This window comes from Miniopterus natalensis, chromosome 1 (assembly GCF_054644295.1).
Source record: "Miniopterus natalensis isolate mMinNat1 chromosome 1, mMinNat1.hap1, whole genome shotgun sequence".
NCBI lineage: Eukaryota > Metazoa > Chordata > Mammalia > Chiroptera > Miniopteridae > Miniopterus > Miniopterus natalensis.
In genome coordinates, this window is record NC_142081.1 from 57289468 (window position 1) to 57316000 (window position 26533).

At 44.7% G+C, this 26533-nt stretch overlaps 3 protein-coding genes across 4 annotated transcripts; 1 reads left to right on the forward strand and 2 right to left on the reverse strand.

Moving 5' to 3' along the window:
* Nucleotides 1–1219: 1219 nt before the first annotated feature.
* HYPK (huntingtin interacting protein K) lies at nt 1220–2514 on the reverse strand. The gene is made up of 4 exons (XM_016211961.2): nt 2335–2514; nt 1948–2003; nt 1530–1581; nt 1220–1378 (listed from the first exon to the last, which is right to left on the reverse strand). Exons 1-4 carry the CDS (start codon nt 2494–2496, stop codon nt 1283–1285), a joined length of 366 nt encoding a protein of 121 aa, XP_016067447.1. The 5' UTR covers nt 2497–2514; the 3' UTR covers nt 1220–1282.
* A 199-nt stretch (nt 2515–2713) lies between these two features.
* On the forward strand, nt 2714–8138 carry SERINC4 (serine incorporator 4). Its single transcript, XM_016211525.2, is given in 13 exon segments — nt 2714–3251; nt 3686–3862; nt 3985–4163; nt 4816–4895; nt 5016–5109; nt 5374–5585; nt 5768–5863; nt 5960–6086; nt 6674–6746; nt 7161–7209; nt 7355–7508; nt 7696–7879; nt 7881–8138. Coding segments are annotated over 13 exon segments (1602 nt in total). The 5' UTR covers nt 2714–3149; the 3' UTR covers nt 7956–8138.
* Nucleotides 8139–8851: 713 nt separating this feature from the next.
* On the reverse strand, nt 8852–10601 carry SERF2 (small EDRK-rich factor 2). 2 transcript variants are annotated; one of them, XM_016211506.2, is made up of 3 exons: nt 10539–10601; nt 9809–9917; nt 8852–9212 (listed from the first exon to the last, which is right to left on the reverse strand). In XM_016211506.2, exons 1-3 carry the CDS (start codon nt 10543–10545, stop codon nt 8927–8929), a joined length of 402 nt encoding a protein of 133 aa, XP_016066992.1. In that variant the 5' UTR covers nt 10546–10601; the 3' UTR covers nt 8852–8926. The 2 variants fall into 2 exon arrangements, with proteins under 2 accessions (XP_016066992.1, XP_016066998.1); XM_016211512.2 differs by having other exon boundaries at nt 9040–9189.
* Nucleotides 10602–26533: the final 15932 nt, after the last annotated feature.

Below are 26533 nucleotides of genomic sequence, written 5' to 3' on the forward strand. Positions count from 1 at the left end.
GCAGCCCTGGCCTGGCCTGTGTTGCTCAGTTGTTTGGGCATCGTCCCATGCAGAGAGAGGTCCCTGGTTTTGATTCCCATTCAGGGCACATGCCCAGGTTGTGGGCTCAATCCCCATTGGGGGGCAAGCAGGAGGCAGCCAATCGATGTTTCTCTCCCTCCCTTCCTCTCTCAAATCAATAAAAACATATTTTAGGCCCTTGTATTGATCAGCAATGAATCAGCCCTTTCCCTTCTCTAGGAAAGTAAAAAAAAACCACCTTTCTCTCTGTATCTCTTCTTTTAGTTGTGAAATCTTTCACAGCCTGCTTCACCAGCCCAAACCCTAACACTCAACAACTTAGCTCTCCTTATTGTTGAGCATGTTACCCTTGTGCCCCCATTTTCTTCTCTTCTGGGGACATATGAAGCAAGTTATTCTCTTTCTGCATCCTTAAAAACAAAATTTTTTTTTTAAAGATACAAGTGCAAATAATTACTATGAGGTAATAAACACATAAAGATGAATATAAGTAAGTGTTGTGTGTGCCAGAGGGGAATACAATCTAAAGATTACCCTACAGCCAAAATGAGAATAACAGCTTGAAATTCTTTGGAGAACATGTTTATAACTACAGTTGGTTGAAGTGTTATCTGGTACACCAAAAGGTCACAGGTTGGATTCCTGTTCAGGGCACATACCCAGGTTTCAGGTTCCTATGGGAAACAACCTATCAGAAGCAACCAATGTTTCTCTCTCTCCCTCTCCCTTCCTCTCTCTCTCAAATCAATTTAAAATAATAAACCCTGCCGGGTGTGGCTCAGCAGTTGAACATCCACCTAGGATCCAGGAGGTAGCAGTTCGATTCCCGGTCAGGACACATGCCCAGGTTTCGGGCTCAATCCCCAGTTGGAGGTGTGCAAGAGGCAGCGGATCAATGACTCTCTCATCACTGATGTTTCAACTCTCTCCCTCTCCCTCCCTCTCTCTGAAATCAGTAAAAATGTATTTAAAAAATAATAATAAAAAATAGGAGAGAGCTAGAACCTGTCTCTGCCACCTAGCATTTGCATCTGAACATGAGATTCTCTTCTACACTGATCCTTCACATAGATTCATTAAGGATGGGGGGGGGGGGGGGGGACAGGACTTAAATTCAGTTTTACTCCAACATGTAGATTTTCCACAATAAAATAGAATACACATTACACTTGATCCAAGATGATGATAATGCAAAAAAAAAAAAAAAAGACATCTTTATTGCAATAAGTTAATACAGTGGGTAGGTCTGAAAAAGCACAAATCAGTTTGTTAGGGCAATAAGAGCCTCTACCACATTCCCCATGTGTTCCCTCAAGCTCCGCTCTGCTGCTGCTCTTGAGATCTCCATCTCTGTCATCTGCAGGAAAAGGATCAATGATGTTACCTAAGCCTCCTCTCCCGCATTAATGTGCCACCAAAACATGCTAACTCTGCTTGTTTCAGGAAACAACCCAAACTAGGCAAAGTAACCTCCCCTGCCCATTCACTACTTAGGCATCAATACTCACTATCAGCTCCAGATCTTCTTTCTTGATGGTGACTTTTGCCAGTTCCTTCTCCCTACAAATATTCATGTACATTAGTCCTCATTCTCTACCTCCATCATAAACTCTCATGAGGAATCATTCCCAGCTGTGCCTTACAAATAAATAACTCTTGATAAACACTGTTGAGTGAAAATACAAAAGGACTCCCACTCTCTCTATGTAACATCCCCACCCTTTCCCCTGGAGTCTTTAGAAGAAAGAGGCAGTAGGTGTTGCCAGGAGGCCTTTCCTTCTACAAACAAAAGACTAAAGTTGTAAACTTCGATCTGAGGGAATCAGTGATAGAGTTGAAGACTGGTACAAGGTACAAAGGCTTAATCATGACATTTTGCTGGGGGAAAGCCGGACTGGTAGGGCTGGCTGCGTGCTTAAGATTTACCGCTCTTGTTTGGCTTTCTGCTCCCGGGAACGTCTGTCTCCAATCACGGACATGGCCTACGAGAAAGACAAATCTAGTTACTGTTCTGCTACCCGCAAGCCCTAATACAAAGAGCTATTAAGCGAGGCAGGTGTGTATTCACGATGACGAGTGTTTCAGGAACCAAGGCCTATTTAATTCAATTCTGCGCTCCTGAGGCCCACTTTAAACCCAATCTCCAGAAAGCTCCTTTTCGCAAGCCGCGGGCCCCAGTGATGGTTCGGTTTCCCTCTTGCCTCCTCCCGCCATCGGGATCGTGACCCCGTCCTGGAGCCGGGCTTTCAGTTACAGCCTCGGAGCCCCCTCTGCTCTCAGCCCGACCGAAAGGCTCCCGCCGGCCAACCTCACCGTCTCCAGATTAGAACTTTGGATCTCCTTCTCCTCCGCGTAGTCGGTGACTCTCTCCAGGTCCGCCGCACCACTGTCATGTTTTCGCGGCTTCTCTGGAGGCCGCTCCGGACCGCTGGTCTCGGTCTCCAACTCCAGCTCCACATCTCCCTCGGTCGCCATGTCGATCCCACCGCGCCGCCGCAAGGCTCCGCCCCGCCCCACGACTTCCGGTAATGCCCCTCAACATCCGCCGGGAGAGGAGGAGGAGGGCTATCCCTGGGCCACACCTTCGTTTAATACTCTGGTTCTAGAAGCTTCGGCGAGGAAAGAGGGTCCCCAGTCAGCTTTCCTTTCGGGCTTGTACATTGTTGTTTTGTGCAAAGCCCTTTCCCAGACTTAGCCAGTCACCACTCCAGGCCTTCCCGACACACATCCTTCCCTCTTTTCAGAAATCCCTCCCACCATCACCCTCCCCGGGCATACACACACACTCCCAAGGAATTCTGTTCAACCAGCAAGGATGTCTAATCCTAAACCAATTAAGAATGCTAATCCGCAGGAGGCCACATATGCAAACTGCTCTCTAATCTGGGGAGAACAGCTGGAGTGGCCTAAGAGCCCATGGGAGAAAGTAGTTTCACAGGAATATTTGCATTTACCACATCCTGGAGGTTGGTGTTCTTTTCCTGGTGTTCCTCCCCGTTCTGTCTTAAATTGGGTGACCAGCCCCAGCACAGCGGCAGTCCAATGAAATGGGCTGAGGACAAAAGAGGGCTGCTATTTTCTCATCTACCTTCCATCTGGTGGATCTGGGCCTAATCCCTGGCATAAGGATGGTGGGTGCAAAGCCCGTCGCAGGTCCCAGCACCTCCCTCCGCCTGGCACAGCAACGCAGTGGAGTCAGCAGTGTCATAGTGAATCCTCCTTTCTATCAGGTGAGAGGGTACTTGGGCAGAGGCTTGAAAGCTCCCTAGATAAGAACTGTGTGAAAAAGTGGAAGGGAATGGTGGTTGAAGCTGGGGAGGAAAGCCCGTAGGAGCCAATAAAGATAGGCCTGCCTTCCCCTTCTGAGGCCCTTCTGCTTCTTTGCCTCTAAGGTTACTGATCATTAAACCTCTCCTCCTACGTTCCCAGTACCAGATGTTTAGGTCTGGGGAAAGGGAAGAGGCCAGGTGTGACTTAGGCTTTTAGGTAGGTCTGCTCAAGCCTGCAGGTAAGCTCTTTATGATGAATGCTCTACTTTATGTCAGTGGTAGGCAATCCTAAATAGCTTGGAAGGGAAATTTTTGGAACTCAGTCTCATACTTTAAACTCACACATGCATTAATGTAACCCTTCCCTTGCTGCACTGCATGTGCTCTACCCCCAGGTGTCCTGCTGTGGGTCTGTTCCCTGTACCTGCTGCTGCCATTTTAGGTGGCCTCATCTCACAGAGTCCACTTGTAGCCGCTTGTTCTACATAATCCTCCATGTAGGGGCCTCAGCAGTCTGCTGCCTCCTGCTGTCAAGAACAGTAGTGGAGAGGGTCTGGGGCAAGGTGCATGGGGTAAGTGTGAGGGGATTGGGTTGCACTGACAAGATTCAGATTGGGGGCTGGGTACAAATGAGTGGTTAATACCCATCAGAAGTAGGTACCTCTCTATGCATGACAACTTGCCCTCCTTCCAGATCCAGATGCCCTCAGGGTTGTGTGCCCATCTGTTTGGCCACTCGCACTGCCCAGTGCTCAGTGGTGCTGGGGCTGTGTACCGAGTTTGTGCAGGAACTGCCACCTTCCACCTGCTGCAGGCTGTGCTGCTGGTCCACCTCCACTCCCCTACCAGCCTGCGTGCACAGCTGCATAACAGGTTTGTATGTACTCTTTGGGTGGGAAGAGGATGGGGAGGGAAGTAGACATAAGCTTAAAGGAAATTACAAGATGAAATAATAGCACCGTAAAAAGACAGAAAACAGGTTTAAGTCCTGCTTCTGATGTACTTGCTGTGTGACCACGAACCCACACACTTATCCTCTTTGAACTTCTAGTTTCTATTTTTTTAAGATATTTTAAAATTGATTTTTAGAGAGAGGGAGGGGGGCATCAATTTGTTGTTCCATTTATTTAGGCATTCATTGGTTGATTCCTGTATGTGCCCTAACTCGGTATGGAACTCACAACCTTGGTTTATCAGGCTGACACTCTAAACCAACTGAGCTACCCAGCCAGGGCCTGAACTTCTCATTTCTAAAATGGAAGTGACATTGGGGTTATATGCAAACCCTCTATCAACGGTAAAATGTTGTCCAGATGTTATTTAGGTATCAGAGAATTCGGAATAAGCTGTGATGGGCCTGTTTCTAGCCCCTCTCACACAGGAATGGTTCTTCCTTTCCTATACTGACCTATCTCTTCTCTCCCCTTTCCTATAGTTTTGCTTTCTCCTTTGCCCTCCTCCATAGGCACTGTTCACTCTCCTTTGCGTTTTCTTCTGAATCTGGTTTTCTTTCCCTGCTAACCAGCTTCTGGATCCTGAAGCTGCTGTTCCTGCTAGGTCTCTGTGCTGTTGCTTTCTGCATCCCTGATGAGCATCTATTCCCAGGTACCTTCCATCTTACATCCTGATCAGTAGGCTAAAGGATTTTCTAAAAGAGGGTAGAAAGAGGACCAGAAGTAATAATAATATGATCAGCTGCATTTTCCCACTGTGCCCCACTTGCAGCCTGGCATTACATTGGCATCTGTGGAGGCTTCACATTCATCCTGCTGCAGTTGGTGCTTATCACAGCCTTTGCCCATTCCTGGAATAAGAACTGGTAAGCAGCACCAAACTCTAAAGGTTCTACTAATGTTGTCCAACATTAATAGACCCAGTGGCCCTGGGCAAAGGACAGTTCAGGTCACCGGTCCCGTAACTTCCCACTGAGCAATATCAAAAAAGCTCAGGAATCTGATTAACTGTGTGGGCCATTAGGAATGGGTAGTCACACCAGTCTTCTGGGAGAGGGGATTGGTTGGTAGGTAATGGGTAAAAAGAAAAGAGTTGGAGTCCCAAGCCATTGCCCACCTCCCACCCTTAGGCAGACAGGTGCATCCCAAGATTGCTGCTGGTTCCTAGCCATGCTGCTGGCCACCTTAGGATTCTACAGCATAGCAGGTGTGGCAGCAGTGTTCCTGTTCTACTACTACACGCACCCAGCTGGCTGCCTGCTCAACAAGATGCTGCTTAGCCTGCACCTTTGTTTCTGTGGCCTCCTCTCCATCCTCTCCATCACTCCTTGCATCCGCCTCAGTGGGTACATGCCTTGTACATGTCAGATTTGGGGGACCTTTAGTATAGCAAATTTCATTAGTTTCCCTAATCCCAGCTAATTCTCTGCTTCCCCCAAAGGGTGGGGAGACAGAAGTGTGCTTGGGGTAGGAGTGGAGGAAATTACTATCCTGTAGACTAAAGCAATGATCCCTTCTTCCCAGAGCAACCCCGCTCTGGCCTTCTACAAGCCTCTATCATCAGCTGTTATATCATGTACCTGACCTTCTCTGCACTGTCCAGCCGACCTCCAGAGAGTGGTAAGGACAGGACCTGGACTCCCCATGCTAAAACTTTTTTTGCTCCCGCCAAATACCTAGCTTTGTTCTCACTTCTCTCCTTTTACCCTTTCTCAGTAATCCTCCAAGGACAGAATCACACTCTGTGCCTGCCTGGCCTAAGTAAAGCGGCACCCCAAACACCAGATACTTCTCTGGCAGTGTTGAGCGCGGGCATCATGTATGCTTGTGTGCTTTTCGCTTGGTGCGTAGAAGTGTAAAGGGGAGAAATGGGGAAGAAGGGAGAATGCCCAGGACAGGGAGGGATGGTCAGACTTGTCTGGGATGATGTTTATTTAAACTTTAACGCAGGGGTGGGAAACCTTTTTTCTGCCAAGGGCCATTTGGATATTTATAACATCATTGGCAGACCATACAAAATTATCAACTTAAAAATTAACTATGAAAGAAGTTCCTAGATTTATTGAATTTTGAGTTCCGCCTGCAGTTGCCTGGGCAAGGCCAGACTAAATGATTTTGAGGGCCGCATATGGCCCAGAGTTCCCCACTCCTGCTTAAAGCAAGACAAGAGGAAAGCAAGTTTCTAAGAATAGCACGTGTCAGATGATCTGTAGGAGAAAAGGGGGGCAGGGGGAATGATTTGAGAACTAAAAATACATGCAAAGATTTTTAGGGACCTCGTATAAGGATTTCTAAATCTTTGTGGGGAAAAGGGTTCTGGGAACACAGTGCCCTCCCGAGAGTTACCAATATGGACCAGCTGGCAGTAGATGCCCTCAGGTAATTCCTCCTATTTGACTTAACCTGCTTGAGAACTGTATTCTTTCTCAGCAATGAGGCCTCCTACCTGGCTGAGGTATTTGGGCCCTTGTGGATCATCAAGGTTTACAGCTATGAGTTCCAGGTGAGAATGAAGAGCTCAGTATCCCCAATGCCCCTCCCTCCCCACAGACAGACACACACACACACATCCTACCAGTCTCTACCCAGAAAGCTCAGATTCTAGCTGCTATTACCTTTTATTGAGTACCCACAATGTGCTAGGCACTGTGCTACTTTACATACATAATCTCATTTAATGTAATCCTCACAACAACCCTGTGAGGTAGGTATTTGCTCCATTTTACAAATGGAGAAACTGAGGCACATTAAACATCTTACCAAAATTCCCATAGCCAGTTATATGCTGGAACTAGCATTTGAACCCAGGTGTGCCTCTACTTCTTACACCAGATTAATCTTTTCAAAGAAAGGGAGTGTCCTATATTAATACCTTCACATTCTTTTCAACGTCATTCCAAAACATTTTGTTTTACAGAAGCCCTCACTCTGTTTCTGTTGCCCTGAAGTAGTGGAGCCAGAGGAAGGTAAGTGTCAAGTGAGGATCCATAAGAAGTGTAGATTTCTGCAGTGCCAAAGAGCCCTTAAGCGCCTTCACAAAAGCCGGGGGAGGAGGAAGATGGAAGCCGTATTTTAGCAGCACTGTGCCCAGCAGCCCCTCCCTCTCTTCAGGGCAAAGGGGAGGAGCTGCCAGGCCAGCTGACCAAGAGACCTCTCCAACTCCTCCAGTTCAAGCCCAGCATCTTTCCTACAGCTATTCTGCCTTCCACTTCGTCTTCTTCCTTGCATCACTCTATGTCATGGTTACCCTTACCAACTGGTTCAGGTAGGATGGAGGTAGGCCTGGGAAACTCTCCTGAAAACCTAGCTATTATAGGAAAAGAGCAATTCAAGGCCAATCCCAAGGGTTCCCAGGAGACACACATGGGTCTGCCATAATCTGGTGTGAAGGTAAGACAGGTCTAAACACGAAGGCCCTGCATATTCTCTAACCACAGACTTTGGTTCCACAGCTATGAGGGAGCAGAACTGGAAAAGACCTTCACCAAGGGCAGCTGGGCTACCTTCTGGGTCAAGGTTGCCTCATGCTGGACCTGTGTACTCCTCTATCTGGGGCTGCTACTGGCACCACTCTGTTGGTCCCCCAACCAGGACCCCAAGCCTCCTCCTATTTTCAGGCGACATTGTCATCGTATCAGTATCACCAGATAACACATATCCAAGTCTAAGTACTTTTAACACAACTGGGATTCCCTTAAAGTTGTGCCCCTAGTCTTGGTTGAGGGGAGCTATACAGCAGTTACCTCATTTAGGCTGACATCAATACTATGTCTGAATTGGAAAAAGTGGCCATATATACCCTAATGCCCTGGGCAAGTATCTGACTCAAAAAGAGCTACCACTACATCTTTACCCCAACTCAAGAGTCTAACTCCCAAGTCAGCAGCTCAGGAACTACTGCTGATCCCAGCAAACAGTGTGACACCAGCCATTTCCTGGCTTTCATGGTGGAGATGGGGGCAGGGAAAGACCAACAGAAACTGACGACTTACTTGGCTCTGCCCTTGGAGATAAAAAGAAACATAAGCAATTCAGCCTAGGCACAGGGATATAAGAAGCCCAGAACCCCAGAATAAACCAGGACACAGGAAGAAAGAAACACAGACTACCCTAGGTTTTAATTAATCCTGATCTTGAGGTCAAAGAAGTGGGAAGACAAAAACCCTCATTCCAGGAGGAATGAAAGAAGAGAATGTGAACACTTGAAAGCAGCTGACCATGGAAGTCAGTAAGCAGCAGGACTGTGGGGACAACTTTCAAGCAGGCAAACAAACTGAGGAAGAATAAGGAAGAGGGGCACAGACCTGGGTCTTGGAGCCTTCCTTCTTAGACCCTCAACTCCATCCTTGGGATGGTATTAAGGTCTGGGTGGGGGACAAACATCACAGAAAAGAAGTCCCTATGATTCTTAGAGGATTCCTCTACCATATACCCAGAGTACTTGTCTGCTTGTTGTAAAACAATAAAGAATTTTTCTGTGAAGTTTCACTTGGACTACATATCCACAACCTTTTAGGGTCTAAAAGTTCTCTCCCCTTTTTGTGGGAAAGGGCAGCCATTCCTCCATCCCCATCCCCCCCAAATCCCCAGTCAAACCAGGCGCTCAAGGAATTACAAAGCTACTTTTAATACTTTGGGGTGAGCCCCACAGGAATAAAAAAACACTGGGAAGGGGTAACCCCCTCACCCCCAGGAGTGGCCCAGGGGAAGAGAGGCTACCTGAGGGGAAGGAAGCACAAAAGGGACCCGCTGCAGACTCAGGGCAAAGGGAATGCCATCGGTGCTGGGACCTGTGAGCACTACAGGAGGAAACGCGAGCGTGGTGGGACTGGCTCCAGGCACACAGGCGAAGGGCAAGAGGGTTGGACACGAAGCCACAAAGCTACTTGGGTTCCTCCTTCTTCTCGTTTGCCTTTTTCTGCTTCTGCTGCATGATCTCCGAGTCCCTGGGGGTAGAGATGATGGGGCACTGGGAGGTACCAGAGGGCAAAAAGGACAAGATGCAGGGGGATGAAGGGCACAAAGGATAAGATGGAAGTGGATGGGACAAAATTCAGCGTGTGGCTGCTTATTCCCACCCAAGGAGAATAAAAGGAAGAGAGCTGAGGCTCAAAAAAGGCAATCAGTCTCTATCTGGCTGTTGCCCAAGGGGTCAGAAGTCTGGCCACACAAGGCTATTCTGTGCTGAGTACCACACCCAGCAACACTAGTGAAAAGGTTGGGAGAAGGGAGGAGAAACCAACAGCAAGGAGGGCCGAAAGTACAGGGCTGTCATAACCACTAATGCATTTGAAATGTGAAGCTCCCTGCCCTTGCCCTTAAGGTCAGACCCAGGGGCACTCAGAAATCAGACCTAGGGCAGGCACCCGCCCCAGTCCCTTCCTGTAAAGCAGTAAACTAACAATTTGGAGCGTGGGGAAGGAAATAAAACCCTAGAGGAAGCAATGCACTCTGCCCCTCACGGACTACTTCAGATATAAGCCCTGAGGTACAACCCTTTTCTGGTACAACCCTTGGTCTAACCCAAGTCTCACCCCTTCTTTTCCCTCCCCTCCCAGGGGCTACCTCTGCTTGCGGGCGGCAGCAGAAAGCCCGTCATCTCGGCGCTTTCCCTTAACCGAGTCGCTCTGCTTTTTCATATTCTTCTGGCGGGCGAGCTCGCGCTGGTTACCGCCTAAAGAAAGAAGGTAAAAGGTGAGACGCGGGGGCCTTTCTGGCCATATACCGACGACTCGCTAACCTCACCCGGACACCGTAGGATCCAAGACTTCATTCCCCGGGTCCCGACACAGGCCCAGTTAGGGGCTTAGGCTGATTGGGGGGCGGGGGAGGGTCAAGGGGGCCGAGCTGCCTGCCACGGGGCAGGGCAAATTGAGGAATGGAGAAAAGACAGCCCGGAGGAGCCTGCTAGAGGCGTGTTTCGGGGCCGCGCGGGGGCCCAGACAGGTGGTGGTGTGTGTGTGAACGGTTTGGGTCTCTGTGGGGGCTGGGCTAAGATTTGGAGTAGGGGGCTCTGGGCCTTTCACCCAGACACAGAGCTTCTCCCCACACCGTGGAAGGTCGGGGAGGCCCTTTGCCTGGCCGGTGCGTTGGGGGTGGACGGGCGAGTATTTCTCAAGAAGTGGCGGTGGGTAAAGGGCCGATTTCCGGGCTTCGAGTGTGAGGGTCGCTAAAGAGCATTCCCAGAACAAGGCCTCGCTGGGGAAGCCACGAGGAGGTGAATGCCGGGACTAGGGAGTCCTGTGTAGGGTAGACAGAAAAAAAAGGGCAAGAGGAGAGGGGTCTCAGTGCTCACGGGTCATGGCGACGGCAGCGGCTCCGGCCTGCCTCCGTTGCGTCCCTCCGTTCACTCCGACGTTACAGGCCCCGCCCCCCTCTCCCAGCGTAACGAAGTCGTTCTTTCTTCCCCGCCCCTTCGCGCCCGAGCGCCGGCTCCAATTGGACAGGAAGAAACACGTGGGGCCGCTGGCCAACCTAGAGCCTGGGCCGAAGAGGGGCGGAGGTTCGCTGGGCTAGAGCACTGCGTGGGGCGGGGCTTCCCGAGCGAAGCTTCGGGTCGGGCGGGGAGAAAGTAGGCCGGGTCACGTGGGCAGGGTGGGGGTGCAGGGGCGCGGCTGGCGATGTGGCGCTTCCGCGGGCTCGAGCACGTGATCTGGCAGGGTGACCTCATGCAGGGACGGTTTGGGACCCAGACAGACTCTCCCCGAGGGACCGCTGGGGGCGGGAGGGGGTGGCTCGCGGAGGCCGAAATGGTCCAGCCGGTTCTGTGTTATCGGAACTCTGGGACTGAACTTGGCCCTGTTACTTAGAATACCCCACCGCCTATTTAGCCACGGGAATTGTCCACAAGTGTAAAATCATGTACAAACGCAACTTCAGAGACCCCCTTCCGAACCTTGTCCCCCTACCCCTCTAATACAAAAATTTGCAGCCATACCCCGTACGTCCTAAAACGTTGGTCCTGTCCATTACCCCACAGGAACTTTAAATGTGCAAATACAATGGCTTGGAAGTATTGGAGGACCCCCAAAATCACAGACTATGGAGCTGGATCCAGTACTAAGAGATTGGGGAGTGCACATGTGTCCGTTTCCCCGCTGTACTGTCTCCACCGGCCACACATGGTTTTGTTTTGTGTGGGGGTTTTTTAAATCCTCACCCGAGAATATGTTCTGCATTGCTTTTCGGAGTGGAAGGGAGAGGGAGAGAGAGAGAAACATGGATGCAAGACTGCAACCGAGGTATATGCCCCTGATCAGAATCAAACCCCGGGACCCTTCATTCCGCCCTCCCAGGCTCTAACCACTGAGCAAACCGGCTGGGGCACCACCGTGGTTTTTAATAGGCAGTTGAATAGGGCGTGAAGCTTAAGTTTCCCACTAAACTCATTCTTATTCCTAGCTTCATTAACCTATCTGCAAAACTCCCCACCAGCCTTGAGGAATTCACTGAAAATCGGAGAATTGCTTGGGAAATATCACAGGAAAGGATTGTGAAATCCTCATCCAAGGATATGTTTTTATTGGTTTTGGAGAGAGAGGAAGCGGGGGGGGGGGGAAGAGAGAAACATGGATGGGCCACCTCCCAGCCCACAGCTACCAGGGATGGAACCCACAACCTGGGTATGTGCCCTGACTGGGAATCAAACCCAATACCCTTAGTGCATAGGGCCCTCCAACCAACTAAGCCACACTGGCCAGAGATAGTTGTGAATTTTCAATTGTCATTCTGTCCAACTAGTTCCCATGGCAGAACCCAGTTGAGGCTGGAACTACAAACTGGCTTCCCCCTCAACATAGAGCTGATGGGGAGGCAATAAACCTGTCAGTGCCATCCTCATAATTTTTGCTGTATAAAAGTATCACTTGAGCCTGGCAGGGCGTGGCTAAGCTGTTGAGTGTGGACCTAACATCCAGGCAATCGGGGTTCGATTTTCGGTCAGGGCACATGCCAGGGTTGCAGGCTCCATCCCCAGTCTGGGGGCGAGCAAGAGGCAGCCGATCAGTGACTCATCATTGGTGTTTCTAGCTCTCTCTATCCCTCTCCTTTCCTCTCTCTGAAATCAATAAAGATACATTAAAAAAAAAAAAGTATCACTTGAACAGTGTACTATTACTTAAACTTTTTGTATCAGTCTTAAATAAAGCATCTAAGTCAAACCTATATTCCTTTAGTAAATTTAAAATCATTATATATTGCCAACAAACTATAAAACAAACACAATAAAAATGAAATATAATATTAAATTCTACCAAAAAATATCATTGTTAAAATGCTAATCTTGAGGCCTGCTGTCTCTTTTTCCTCACCCAAGGATATGTTTTTACTAATTATTTTAGAGAGAGAGGAAGAGAGAGAGAGAAAGAGAAACATAGTTGTGAGAGAGAAACATTGATTGGTTGCCCCCCATAGCTGCACCCACCAGGGATCAAACCAGCAACCTTTTGGTGCACAGGGACGATGCTCCAAACAACTGAGCCACCCTGCCAGGGCCTGCCCTCTCTTTCAGAGAGAGGAAGAGAGAGAGAGAAAATGAGTCATTCATCAGCTGCCTCCTGCACACCCCCTGCTGGGAATTGAGCCCAAAGCCGGGATATGTGCCCTGCCCTGGAATCGAACCATGATCTCCTGGTCTGTGCTCAACCACTGAGCCACACCGGCTGGCTGCCCTGTCTTTCTTAAAACGAGAAACTAACAATTGTTAGAGAAGTAATAAGGCATAAGTCAACCAAACTGAAGCTTTCCCTTGACAAATTCAGAGGGTTGAAAAGCATTTAATTTTTATACTTTCAATGTTATTCAGTGCTATATCTCTCTCTATACCAGAGATTCTCAACCTTTTTCATCTCATGATATACGTAAGCTAATTACTAAAATTCTGCAGCACACCAAAAAGGAAATTTTTTGCCAATCTGACAAAAAAAAATTAGGTAAAATTTTGATATATTCACACTGGACAGCTATTATTATTTTGGCTGTTGTCATTTTTTTTTATTTGATAGTCTAAGGAAAAAGAGGACAGTGACCCTGACTAGTCAGGTATTGCATGTTTTAAAAATTCTTGCAGCATACTAGTGTGCCTGCCATGGCACACCGTTTGAAAACTGCTGTGCTCTACTAACTAAAATTACTTCTTATACCATCAGTAGCACATATCCCACTCTTTGGTACATACTAAATGTAACAGAAGTGGCACACATAACAATGTAACAAATCCTGACTCTGCTACTTACTGAATTTAATTTTGGACACTTAATTTCTTCATATTTCAATTCCTTTCTATGAAAAATAGGAATAATATCTACCCCTCAGTGTTGTGGAAAAGATTAATAACTTGATGTAAAGGGCCTGGCCCATAATAGGCATTTGGTTAATGTGTCCTCCATGTTCCTTCTTCACGTCCTAAAATTTCTTCTTCCCTCTCCAGATTTCTCTAACCCTCTATGGTAGTCAGTCTCTGAGATCGCCCCTAATGATCCCTCCCCCCTGGTATTCACATTCTTGGGTAGTCCTCTCCCACACTGAATCAAGGTTGGTCTGTGTGACTAATAGATTACAGCAGAGGTGGTGGTATGTCACTTCTGATATTAAATCATAAAGGACATTGTGACTTCTGTGTTCATCTCTCTCTTGGCTCATTGGCTGTGGGGGGAGCCAGCTGCCATGTCATGAGGAGGAGCCCACGTGGTTAAGAACTGAAGCTCTGGGTCAACAGCCAGTGGGGAGAAAAAATACCTCCATTTAAACTCAGCACAGAGTTGAGAATTAGGGAATAGAGAGAATGAGGACCCTGTTCTCTGAAGCAGAGAAGGAAGTGAGTCAGAGTTTAAGGACCCCAGGTTAAAAAGTGAGAAGATATAGTGTAAAGAGGAAGTAGCTCTGATACACACACACACACATATACACATACATTCCCCCAAAAATGTATATACACTTTAACAGCTGATAGCTCAATTTTGAAAATTAAATGTATTTTAATAAACACTGCCTTTACAATTATTCAAACTGTGTGTATGCATTTTTTGGGGACACTAGATGATAGATGATGATGATAGATAGATGATAGGTAGGTAGATAGATAGATAGATGATATTTAGATAGATATAGAGAGATAGAGAGATGTAGATATACAGATATAGATATACAAATTGTGATACTTGTGTTGAAGGAAAAAAACTCTACGCAAGAATGATATTCAAAATATTTAACTGGGTGCACACAGTGTAAACACCTACCAATCAAAACAGATTTCGGTGTAATCTGAATTAAGACTATCTGTGGACAATTCTACCTGTCCTGGTAAGAAATCATAGTACTGCTGATTTTATCAAGGGAGTATACCTGTAGACCCTGTAGATTGTAACTTTGATTAGGGAGGTGAAGCAAGTGACATTTGAGCTGAGGCAAAAGGATGAGGGGTTAGCTAGGCCACAGGAAAAGAGGCTGGGAGAGCATTTCAGGAGAGGGAAGGCCCTAAAGCCCTGCTCCCTCAAGCCATCTATCTCATCAAGAGTCTACTTATTGGATAGGTAATAGGCAAGACACCAATGCCTAGTGAGCAGGGTGGAGTGAAACTAAGTCAGGAAGTATTTAGGGCACTGACATGATCTGAGTTACTACAGCTAACACCACTACTAGCTAATTTTTTTAAATTTGTATTTATTGATTTTTAGAGAGAGAGGAAGAGAAAGAAAGAGAAACATTGTTCCACTTATTTATGCATTCATTGGTTACTTCTTGTATGTGCTCTGACTGGAAATTGAACCCACAACCTTAGTATATGGGACAACCCTAACCAACTGAGCTACCTGGCCAAGGCAGTTTTTAAATTTATTGATTCACTTTAGAAAAAGAAACGGGGGGGGGGGAGGGGGAGAAATATCGATTTGTTGTCCCACTTATTTATGCATTCATTAGTTGACTCTTGTATGTACCCTGACCCAGAATCAAACCTACAAGTTTGGTGTATTGGACAGCACTCTAACCAACTGAGCTACCTGCCCAGGACTTCTAGCTATCATTACGTGAGTGCTTATTAAGTGTACTTTTCTTATTTGAGTCTCATAATGACTTTTTGAGATGTCATTATCCCCTTTCTACCAATTTAAAAACCTTGGAACAGGCAGGTTAGATATCGTTCCCAAGGAAACTCAGATAGTAAGGGGTGGGGATGAGAGTCTAAGCCTGCCTGTGCTCTTCATGGGCAGGATGTAAATCCTGAAGAGACCACTCCGTGGGAGGAAAATGAAATAGAGCAGATAAATGGAAGTGGGGAGAGCAGTCAGGAGGCTATCAGAGACATCAGTGCTAGGCCTCATTTGATAACAGATAACTGAAATGTAATTCAGACCAATTTGGGCAAAAGGGAGAATTTGTTGGTTTATATAACCAAATTTTGGGATGGGATGGGCTGTGGCTGACACTAGGGAAAATTAAAACTAGTGTAAAGGGGATGCTTCCATGTCTCCTTTCTTGGTTTATTTTCTCAGATCCAGATTTCTTGACTTGATAGGAAATGGCCACCAGGGGTATCTGCCTTCACATCTCACAGCTTGTCCAAGAGAGAGCGTCTGAGTCTCTTCCTTTAGTTTCTGTGTTTAAAATCCCAGGACTTTGATGGGTCAGGTGCCTGCTCTCCCGGTGGGAAGGTGGGTGTGGGGCAGGATATAATGAGAGCAGCCCCCCAGCAAAATCACATGATTAGGATGGGAAGGAACAGATTTATCAGAGAAAGGGAATTTGTTACTCCCCCAAAAGGAGAATGCTAGACAAATAAAAGATGTCCACTACATCAGGGAAGAAAAGATAGCCACTTGGACTGCGATGGTGGCAGCAAAAATGGCAAAAGTGTGCCGCTTCAAAATATATTTTGGAGATGCAGTGATAGAGGAAGATACTATTGTTTCCTGGGTTCATTCATTTCTTCAACAAATATTAAGTGTACACCTATTAACTGTACACTTTTAGGCACTGGTTGTACAGTGGTGAACATAACAGATCTCCGAACTCATGAAGTTAACACTTTAATGGAGGAGACTGACAATTCCCAAGTAACCAAACCAAACAATATAAAATGACAACTTGTGTTAAGTGTTAAAAGAGAAGCAAAGGTGCAAGGATGAAAATAATGGGGGAGACCCATTTCCCTAGTGACATTTAAACTGAGGCCTGACACCAGCTGCAGGAAAAGTAGAAGAGGGTTCCAGCAGTGCAGTGGAATCCCTAACATTCCTAACATCCCTCCTTCAGTGAAGAAGAGCACGACAGCGTTAGGAAATTCCCGCCCTCCTCCCTATATTCCAAGGGAAATCCTGAATTGCTAAATCAGCCAAAGTAAACTCATCCCTCTCAGTATTGATTGGCTTAGGAACCCAGGCCTAACTAAGCTGATCGTTGTTTGCTATTTGCCTGCTGACGTATTGGTTCAGGTGTTAGCAGGTGACCTCAACTGGCCCTATCAAACCAACGGGAAGTGGAACTTTTCAGTTCCATCATGAGGGGAGGGACAGTGCTTTCTCCCACTAACTTGAACAGGGAAGTACATAGCCCCTACTGCTCCTGACTTCTACTACCCTAAAGGGCCAGCCTTAGGTTGAAGCCAAGTGAGTAGTACAAGCAATCTCAGTCCTTGAAGATGCTTTTGGGCCACTGGATACATCAACTGTAACATTCGTTCTACCTCTGAGCTTCCTGCTATAGGAAGCTGTCTTGAGTCATATTTCTGTTACTTCAGCCAAATACATTTTAATCAATACACAGACAATAGGAACAGCATATTCCAAGGCCCTGAGTGGGGAACAAGTTTGAATAATTAGGTTAATTTGAATGACCACCTAATGAACTGATCAAGTCAATTATCTTAAAGTGAAACCAGCCCTCTCCATGCATACCAAGTTTCGTCTGCTTTTTGGTGCCTTGCTTGTAGAGATGAAATGACTAGCCAATAGCAATGGAGAAAATACTCTTAACATGAAAAAAAAAATCAAAACAAAACAGAAACAGAAAATAAGTTCTCAGAAGATATAGAAGCAATTCCAGAAACAAAAGAAAATGGGAAGGGGATTATAATTAGTATCCTTAGAGATGCGTAGGATATTGAACAAAAACAGGAGAGCTATTAAAAACAAATATTCAGAGAATAATAAAGAATTATTGGAAATTAAAATGATGATAGCTGAGAGAAAATATCAATAGAAGGGTTGAAAGATATAAGTTGAAAAAATATTTCAGGCCCAGGCCAGGTAACTCAGTTGGTTAGAGTATCATCCGGATACACCAAGGTCATATGTTCAATCCCTGGTCAGGGCACATACAAGAATCAACTAAATAAGTGGAACAATAAAAATTTATCTTCCCCCTTCCATCTCTCTCTCTTCCTTTCTCTCTCTAAAATCAATCAATAAATTAAAAACAAGAAAAAATATTCCAGAAAACTGGGCAAAAAGTGATGGATAATAGGAAAGGGGAAAAAAGAAAATTATAGAGTCAACTCAGGAAGGTCCAACATCTGATTTATATGAGTTTCAGAATGAGAGGAAAGTAAAACAAAAATGGATGGGATCCACTAACTGCTCAGTACACGGAATGAGAAAAGACCTACCACATATCAGAACACTGGAGTCAAAGAGAAGATCCTAAAGGCTTCTGAGACTTTTATAAAATAGGTCACGTACAAAGGATGGGTAATCACAATGACTTCAGGCTTGTCAGCAGCAACACTGGAAGCCAGAAGACAAGGGAGCGATGTCATCAAATATCTGAAGAAAAATAATTAACAACCTAGACTTTTTCACCCAGCCAAGTTATCAGTTATGTATGAGAATGGAATAAAGACATTGAAGTCTCAAAGAAATTATCTGCCATGCACCTCTTTCAGGAAGCTATTGGAGATGTACTCCACCAACATGAGAGAGTAAACAAACAAACAAAAGTCATAGAAACCAGGAAAAAGGGTATCCAACCTAGGAGATAAGTGAAGGATATATTCTGGTTGCTGGTGAGGGATCCAAGATCAGTAGCTTTGCAGCAGGCTTGGAGAACAATCTTCTCTGATTGGAGCAGAAAGATGAAAGGTTTTGGAGGCATACATTTAAGAGAAAAAAAAAGAAGAAAACTGATAAAGCTGATAACCTATCTGATTGTATTTGAACATATTGAGAGGAGATTTCTAGAAGAGAGTATGAGAATTAATAAGTACATAGATAATTAAGTAAACAAACTAAAGAAGAGATAAGTATTAATTTCAGGGGGAGAACATTCAATAAAGGAAATGTAAACAGCACAGTATCACAGCTTGTAAACAGCATTTATACCCTCATAAGATCTAAACATTCAATATTGATCTAACAAAAGTAACATTAGTATATTAGGATGGAGAGAAAGTACATGCATATTCATGGGGAGGATGAGAGCATGAAGTCCTCAGATTAAAAATAGAAATCAGTGTATAATATCTGAAACTTAAAAGCCAAGAAATGACATGATATTTAGAAAAAGCAATAAGTGCCAGAAGAGTCAGCTAAAAGAATTGTAATCTCCTTTAAGCACTGAGAAGCAGAGTGGGATAAGGGTTACTGTATTTCTTTTCTTTTTTAGTATGTTTTTATTGATTTCAGCGAGAAGCGGGGAGAGGGAGAGAGAGATAAAAACATCAATGATGAGAGAGAATCGTCAATTGGCTGCCTCCTGCACGTACCCTGCTTGGGATTGGGCTCGAAACCCACGCATGTGCCTTGACCAGGAATTGAACTGTGACCTCCTGGTTCATGGATTGACACTCAGCCACTGAGCAACACTGGCCGGGCTACTGTTTTTCACTGTAAATCTAATATAGAACATGTATGTACATGTGTAACTTCCATAAAAACAGTAAGTACTTAGTTAAAAATCCAATCATGGTAATGAATGAAATAGCTTAGGAGGAGAGAATAGAATGAAAAAGAGATCTCAGTACTGATCTTTTAGGAACTCTTCATTTACCATCCCCATCACCACTCTCCCCTCCCCCAGTGGACCATTAGTCTGGATTGAGAGAAGAAAGTGTTGATAGAAAGAAAGAGATAAACCTCCAGGAACAGATCCAGAGACAAAGATACCCAGGATATAGGAAAAGAATGCAGAAAGAGCACAGCTACAATTATCTCCACAGGAAAGGTGGCTTTGCACTGAGAGCAGGTTCTAAGTCCTGGAAGACCCAGGGCTGGCTGAGGTCTCCATTCTTGAAGAGTTACTAAATATAGATCAGGAAATGCCTGAGGAAAGGACAAAGGCACTTTATTTACCCCTTCACCTTGGGCTCCTCCTAGCCTGGGTGATGACACCCCATTCCTCACCACTGGTGCTCCTCAATAGTTTCTTGCCTCCACCAGGCACCTCCTCCCTGTCTTGCCTACCTTTGTGAACATATCATGAGCAAAGCTGAGGTCTCAGGGTAGCACCTCCTCCCAGATACCTCTGCTTCTCCCTTGGTTCAACTGAATTGCATTTGCATTATGCAGGCATTCCTCAATTCTATCTCCTCTCCTTCTCTCCTTAGAGAGACACCAGGGTGATAATGCAGGTTTCCCTGACAAGTCTCCAACCCTTCCCAATTCCTATTCTCTTCTCCGCTTCCCACTCCCTCCAGCCCACTCCCTGCTAACTAAAACCCCAGTTACTGCACAGTCCTGTTAACCATCTCTCCTGTAACATCTATTTATCTGTTCCCTTCAAGTATTCCCTTTCTAGTTCTCCCTCAGCCCGTTGGACAGAAGTTCAGAGGCAAAGAGCTAATGCATAGCAGAGTCTGGGCTACTCTGCTGCAAAATATGTATGGCCCTACCCTTGCTAGACTCAAGGCAGGGTTTCAAGTTTTTATGCTGGGGCTATCGGTTAAAGTGTACCTTCAGTGCAGCAGCAGCAGGACCGTGGGAGAACATGTGGCTCCCAGTAAAGTGAACTCTCTCAGTGCAGAGTGACACCCCAGAGCCACAGGGCTACAGGCCTCGCAGATTCTGGTAAGGAGAGAAACATTCCCATGTTCAAAGGACAGGATCTCTAGGTCCAAAGCATGTGGTGATGAGGAGGATGAGGGAAAAGGAGTGAGAAGACACAAAATAATAACTCTCTAGAAATAGGCTAGCCAGTGTGGCTCAGTGGTTAGAGCGTTGACCCATGGACTGAAGGATCTCGGGTTCAGTTCTGGTCAAGGGCATGTACCTCGGTTGCAGGCTCAATCCCCAGCCCTGGTCAGGGTGCATGTCAGAGGGAATCAATGAATATGCCTCTCTCACATCACATCAGTCTCTCTCTCTCTCTCTCTCTCTCTCTCTCTTTCTCTCTCAGAAAAAAATATCCTCGGCTGAGGATTTAAAAAGAAAAAGAAATGGGGTTGCATGCGTGCCTAGAAGGTGTCTAAACCTCCTCTATATATTGATGCAGAACCTGTCCTGATGTGAAAGAGTAGAGGCTGCTGGTGTGGCATGATGTCCTAAGTGTGGAGGGTAAGCACAGGCTCTAGAGCCAGTAGCCTGAGTTCAAATCCTAATCAGACCATTCACTGGCATTTTTGTGTGTCATAGACCCCTTCTCAAAGTAATGTTTTAAAATATATTTTTAAAAATATGATATTTCACCCTGGCCAGTATAGCTTAGTTGGTTGAACGACATCCTGTGTTCCAAAAGGTTGCCAGTTCGATTGCAGCCCAGGTTGCTGGTTCGGTTCCCAGGTGAGATATGTGCAGGCGACAACTGATCAATGTTTCTTCCATCAATATTTCTCTCTCTCTCCCCCTTCCTCTCTCTAAAATCAATGAAAACATATTTATAAAATAAAATGTGGTATTTGTACACTCATGTTCATTAAAGTATTATTTACAATAGTAAAAAATGGAAGCAATCCAAGTGTCCATTGACAAGCAGTGTGTGTGTGTGTGTGTGTGTGTGTGTGTGTGTGTATTACATACAATGGAATCTTATTTTGCCTTAAAAAAGAAGGAAATTCTGACACATGCTGGAACATGGATGAACCTTGAGGACATTATGCTAAGTGAAATAAGCCAGTCACAAAAAGACAAATACTGTATGATGCCTATGAGGTATCTAGAGTAGTCAAATTTATAGAAACAGAAAAAAGGGTGGTTACCAGGGGCTGGGAGGGATGTAAAATGGGGGAGCTTGTTTAATGGGTATGGAGTTTCAGTTTTGCAAGATGAAAAGAGTTCTGAAGATTGGTTGCACAACAATGTGAATGTTCTCAACAATGCTGAACTGTACACCTAAAAAATGATGAAGATGGACCTGGGTGTCATCCTGTGTACCAGGAGGTTGCTGGTTCGATTCCTGGTCAAGGGCACATGCCCGGGTTGCAGGTGAGATCCTACAGGGGATAGTGCAGGAGGCAGCCAATAGATGTTGTGCTCTCACATCGATGTTTCTATCTCTCTCTCCCTTTCCCTCTTCTCTCTCTAAAAATCAATGAACTATTCTTTAAATTAAAAAAAGATGAAGATGGTGAATTTTCTTGTGTATTTTACCACAATTTAAAAAATTTTTAAATTTAAATACATGAAATCATAAAGGAAAACCACTTATATTCAAATATGGTTATCAAAATATTAAAGTTTCTAACAGTGCGTTTTAATCAGTGCATTAAATAAAAAAATATTAGAAGCAAGTCAAATAATGATTATAATTATAAAGTGGTAATAAATGCAAATGATATTTAGATATTTCTCCAACAATTGTAAAGTGAAATAAAAATACCTATCATTTCTATTGATGAGAACACCACTGGTACTGCCTACCTTCATAATCAAAGGATATGTTAAATATCTGTTAGAGGTTAGTGAAAATAAAGATGTAAGTTTTTTACTTCCAAATTTACAGAATCCCTGAATTGTATGGTCTATAGACTCAGGTTTAGAACCTCTGCTTAGTGACCTTTGCTAAGCCACTTAGCTTCTCTAAGCTTCAGTTTTCTTATCAGTCCTCAGTGTTGGACACATTCCTAACTCACTCACTCACTCACACTTCCAAGCAGTTATTTCTAACCATTTTCATACCTCAATCCCCATCACTCCTCCCTCACCCTCTCAGTTGCTTCCCACATCACTGAGAAAATGGAAGCAATCTGAAGAGAACTTCCATAGACTCCCCCCACATCTACCCACCTCCCGTACCTACCTTCTCTGCCTGTGTGGCCTCTTACTGTAGATGAACTGCCCATACTCCTGTGGAAAGCCAATTCTGAATAGATCCCATCTCCTCTAACCTACTCAGGGACACTACTCCAGCAACCGTCTCCTCTCTTCTACATGATCAAAGTTTGGGGGACATTCCCTTAATATTTCCCACCAGCATACAAACAGTCTGTTTCATCCACCTTAAAACCTTCTCTTGATCTTATTTTCCCCAACAATTAATTCCCTATTTCTTTGCCCCATATTTGGCAAGACTCTTTTTTTTTTTTTTTTTTTTAAATATCTTTATTGATTTCAGAGAGAGGAAAGGAGAGGGAGAGAGAGAGATAGAAACATCCATAATGAGAGAGTCATTGATCGGCTGCCTCCTGCATGCCACCCACTGGGGATCGAGCCCTTAACTCCAGCATGTGACCTGACCGAAAATCAAACCCTGATCGTCTGGATCCTAGGTCGGGCAAGACTCTTGAACTGCTCTTGTTTAAGTTACCAGTGAACACAGTGATCAATTATATATATATATAGTTTTATTGAGACAGAATTCACATGCCATAGAATTCACCCACTTGAATTGTAGTGTACAACTTAATGTGTTGGGTTTTTTTTAGTATATTCACAGATATGTGCAACCATCACCACTGTCAATTTTAGAAAACTTTCATTACAATGGTCAATTTTTAAAAAACTTTTTGCTATTATAATGGTCAATTTTTAATCTTCATTTTTCTTGGCCTCTCAACAGCATTTGACACAGCTGCTCAATCCCTTCTTCTTGAAACACTTTCCCCTTTCAGGACATCACACTCTCTTGGTGCTCCTTCACTGGTCATTCCCTTTCAGTTGGCTTTGCTTTTCTTCACCCTTACCTCTTCCTAGAGATTGGCGTGCCCCAGGGTATAATTCTTTAGGCTCTTCTCTATCTTCCTGGGTGATCTCATCCTGCCTAACGGCTTTAAATACCATCTATATGTTTAGTAGCAAAGATGTGTCATTAGAGACCAAGGCTAAAATCATCCACACCCTCGTATTTCCAATTACTATGTATGGATGTGAAAGTTGGACAGTGAAGAAGGCTGATGGAAAAAAATTGTTCATTTGAAAGTTGGTGTTGGAGAGAGCTCTGTGGATACCCTAGACTAACAGAAAGATGAACAAGTAGGTACTAGAGCAAATTAAGCCTGAAAAGTTGCTGGAGGCAAAAATGACAAAACTGAAGCTGTCCTATTTTGGGCATATCATGAGAAGACAGGGTTCTCTGGAAAAGACAGTAATGCTTGGAAAAATTGAAGGCAACAAGAAAAGAGGAAGGTCAAATGTGAGAGGAATCAACTCCACAGAAGAAGCCATAGGCATCATTCTACAGGATGACATCACTCATAGGGTGGCTAGGAGTTGGAGCTCACTCAAGGGCACTTAAAACATACGTACATTTTGTACTGCCAAGTTTACATCTCTAGCCCAGACATCTCCCACCTTCTCCGGACTTGTATATATAACTGCCTGCTCCACACAAATCCCCATGTGGATTCTAGTACACAACTCAGCATACTCAGAACTAACACTGTTCCACACGCAGTCTTCCCTTCCTCAGTTGATGACAATTTCATCTTTCTAGTTGTTCTGGCCAAAATCCTAGTTATCCTTAATGACATTTGTTGCTCACATACCACATTCAATCCATCAGGAAATCCTCTACCCTCAACATATCCAGAACCCTGTCCCTTCTCCCACCTGCTTTGTTACCCGCTGGTATAAGCTGCCACCATCTCTAGCCTGGACATGCTGCAATAGCCTCCTAACAGGTCATACTGCTTTTATCCGTGTCCCCCTAGTCTATTCTTAACACAGCAACCAAAGCGATCCTTTTAAAATAGAAATGACTTCATCTTGCTCCTCTGCTCAAAATTCTGCAATGACTCCCCATTTCGTTCAAAGTAAAAGCCTAAGTCTTTACAACAGCCCACAAGGTCTCCATGACCTAATTCCCCCTGCTTCTTACCTTCCTGACTTTATCTCTTACTAATCTCCCCCTCACTGATTTTGTTCCAGTGTCCTCAACTTTTCTCAAACACTCCAGGCACACTTTGACTTATGGAGTTTGCAGTGGTTAGTCCGTCTGAAAAGCATTTCCTCCAACTGTACAGCTTAGCCAATTCCCTCGCCTCCTTTAGGGCATTGCTCAAATTTCATCTTCTCCAGAAGACCTTCTCTGATCACCTTACTTAATATATAGTCAACCCTCTCCACCCTCCTCTACTTCCAAATCTCTTTACCTTGCTCTATTTTTAATTTTTTTCTATAGCACTGATCACCTTTAAACATATATTTTTATTAAATTTATTGGGGTGATCACCTTTAAACATATATTTTTATTAAATTTATTGGGGTGATACTCATTGATAAAATTATATAAGTTTCAAGTGTACAATTCTATAATGCATCATGTCTACTACATTGTGTGTTCCCCACCAGTCTCCTAGTGTCACCATATATTTGACCCTCTTTACCCTCTTCAACCTCCCCCACATCTCATACACTATATATATGTATTTTTAAATATGTTTTTATTGATTTTTAGAGATAGAGAAGGTTAGTAAGAGAGAAGAGAGAGGGGGGAGAGAGAGAGAGAGAAATATCCGTCAGTTGCCTCCCATAAGCACCCCCAACTTTGGCATGTGCCCTACAGGGAATCAAACTGGTGACCTGATGCACAGGACGACACAACCAACTGAGCCACGCCAGCCAGGGCCCATACTATCTACTATCTATTATCTATCTAATCATCTTTAATTATTTTAATCCTCACTCAAGGATATATATATATTTTTAAACATATCTTTATTGATTTCAGAGAGGAAAGGAGGGGGAGAGAGAGAGATAGAAACATCAATAATGAGTCTTTGATCGGCTGCCTAGCCTACAACCCGGGCATGTGCCCTTACTGGGAATCGAACCCCATCTCCTGGATCCTAGGTGGATGCTCAACCGCTGAGCCACGCCCAGCCAGCTCAAGGATATTTTTTACCATTGATGTTTTAGAGAGAGTAGAAAGGGGGAGAAGAGACAGATAGAAACATCAACGTGAGAGAGACACATCAATTGGTTGCCTCCTTCACTCGCCCCAACCAGGGCTGGAGATCGAATCTGCAACCAAGGTATGTGCCCTTGACCAGAATCAAACCTGCAACCCTTCAGCCCATGGGCTAGCACTCAACCACTGAACCAAACTAGCCAGGGCTATATTTTTAATGTTTCTTACTCAGGTGTGTTTAAAGTGTCTCCCAAAGCAAGAATCAGTTCATTGACATAGCCCAAGGATCCAGTAGAGTGTCTGGTATAGAGTAAGTGCTCAATAAATATTTGTTGAATGAATGTATGAAGAATGTGAACAATCATACCTGCTCTAAAAAACTATTGTAGGGATTAAATAATGGGCAAAGATCCTGACACCCAATGGACATCCAATAAATCTTAGATCCCTACCTCCTTTCATCAAATATCTTTCCCAGTTGCCTCCTCTGTCAGCACTGCTCCTTCCTTCCTCTCTGGAAAATTTCACCATTCTAGTCTCTCCTTTTTTATTTACTAATAAAAACAGGTCTTGTTATTCACCAAGTCTGGCCAGTGAGTGCTGGGAAGTTTGTTAGTCAATCATATTATTTATTCTTTTTTCACCCCATCACCATTTATCCCCTCTACGCCCTCTTCCACTACCACCTCCTCCTTTGATTTTAAATCCAGGAAAATCTAACAGAAGGCCACAGATGTCATCTGAGAAGAAAAGGAACCCAGGGAAACCAGCTTTACCCATTGTAACAACTACTTATCAGATTAGCAAATTGTCACCCAGAGAAGTAGAGAGCCCTGAGGACATGGGCCAGTAAATGTTTTTGTTGTTGGAATTGGAGGTTTACTGTACAGATTTTAAAAGTCAACTTTATTAAGGTATAATTTACATAAATTAAAATATACCGTTTTAAGGACAGCTTGATGAGTTTTGACAAATGTACTATAGTTCATTTGATTTGAGGTGGAGGGTATTAAGGTCACTTGGGATTATGCAGGTTGAGAGGTTTAGCAGAGAGATCCTGGTTAGAAAAGCGAACACCAT

Bases quoted from the DNA above. Each gene is read 5' to 3' on its own strand.
- HYPK (XM_016211961.2), bottom strand. From the start codon at position 2,496: ATGGCGACCGAGGGAGATGTGGAGCTGGAGTTGGAGACCGAGACCAGC. The intron at 2,004-2,334 runs GTGAGGTTGGCC...TCTTTCTCGTAG, and splicing joins AAAGTTCTAATCTGGAGACG to GCCATGTCCGTGATTGGAGA. The intron at 1,379-1,529 runs GTGAGTATTGAT...CTTTTCCTGCAG, and splicing joins AAGAAGATCTGGAGCTGATA to ATGACAGAGATGGAGATCTC.
- SERF2 (XM_016211506.2), bottom strand. The intron at 9,213-9,808 runs GTAGCCCCTGGG...GGTACCTCCCAG, and splicing joins GCTGCCGCCCGCAAGCAGAG to TGCCCCATCATCTCTACCCC.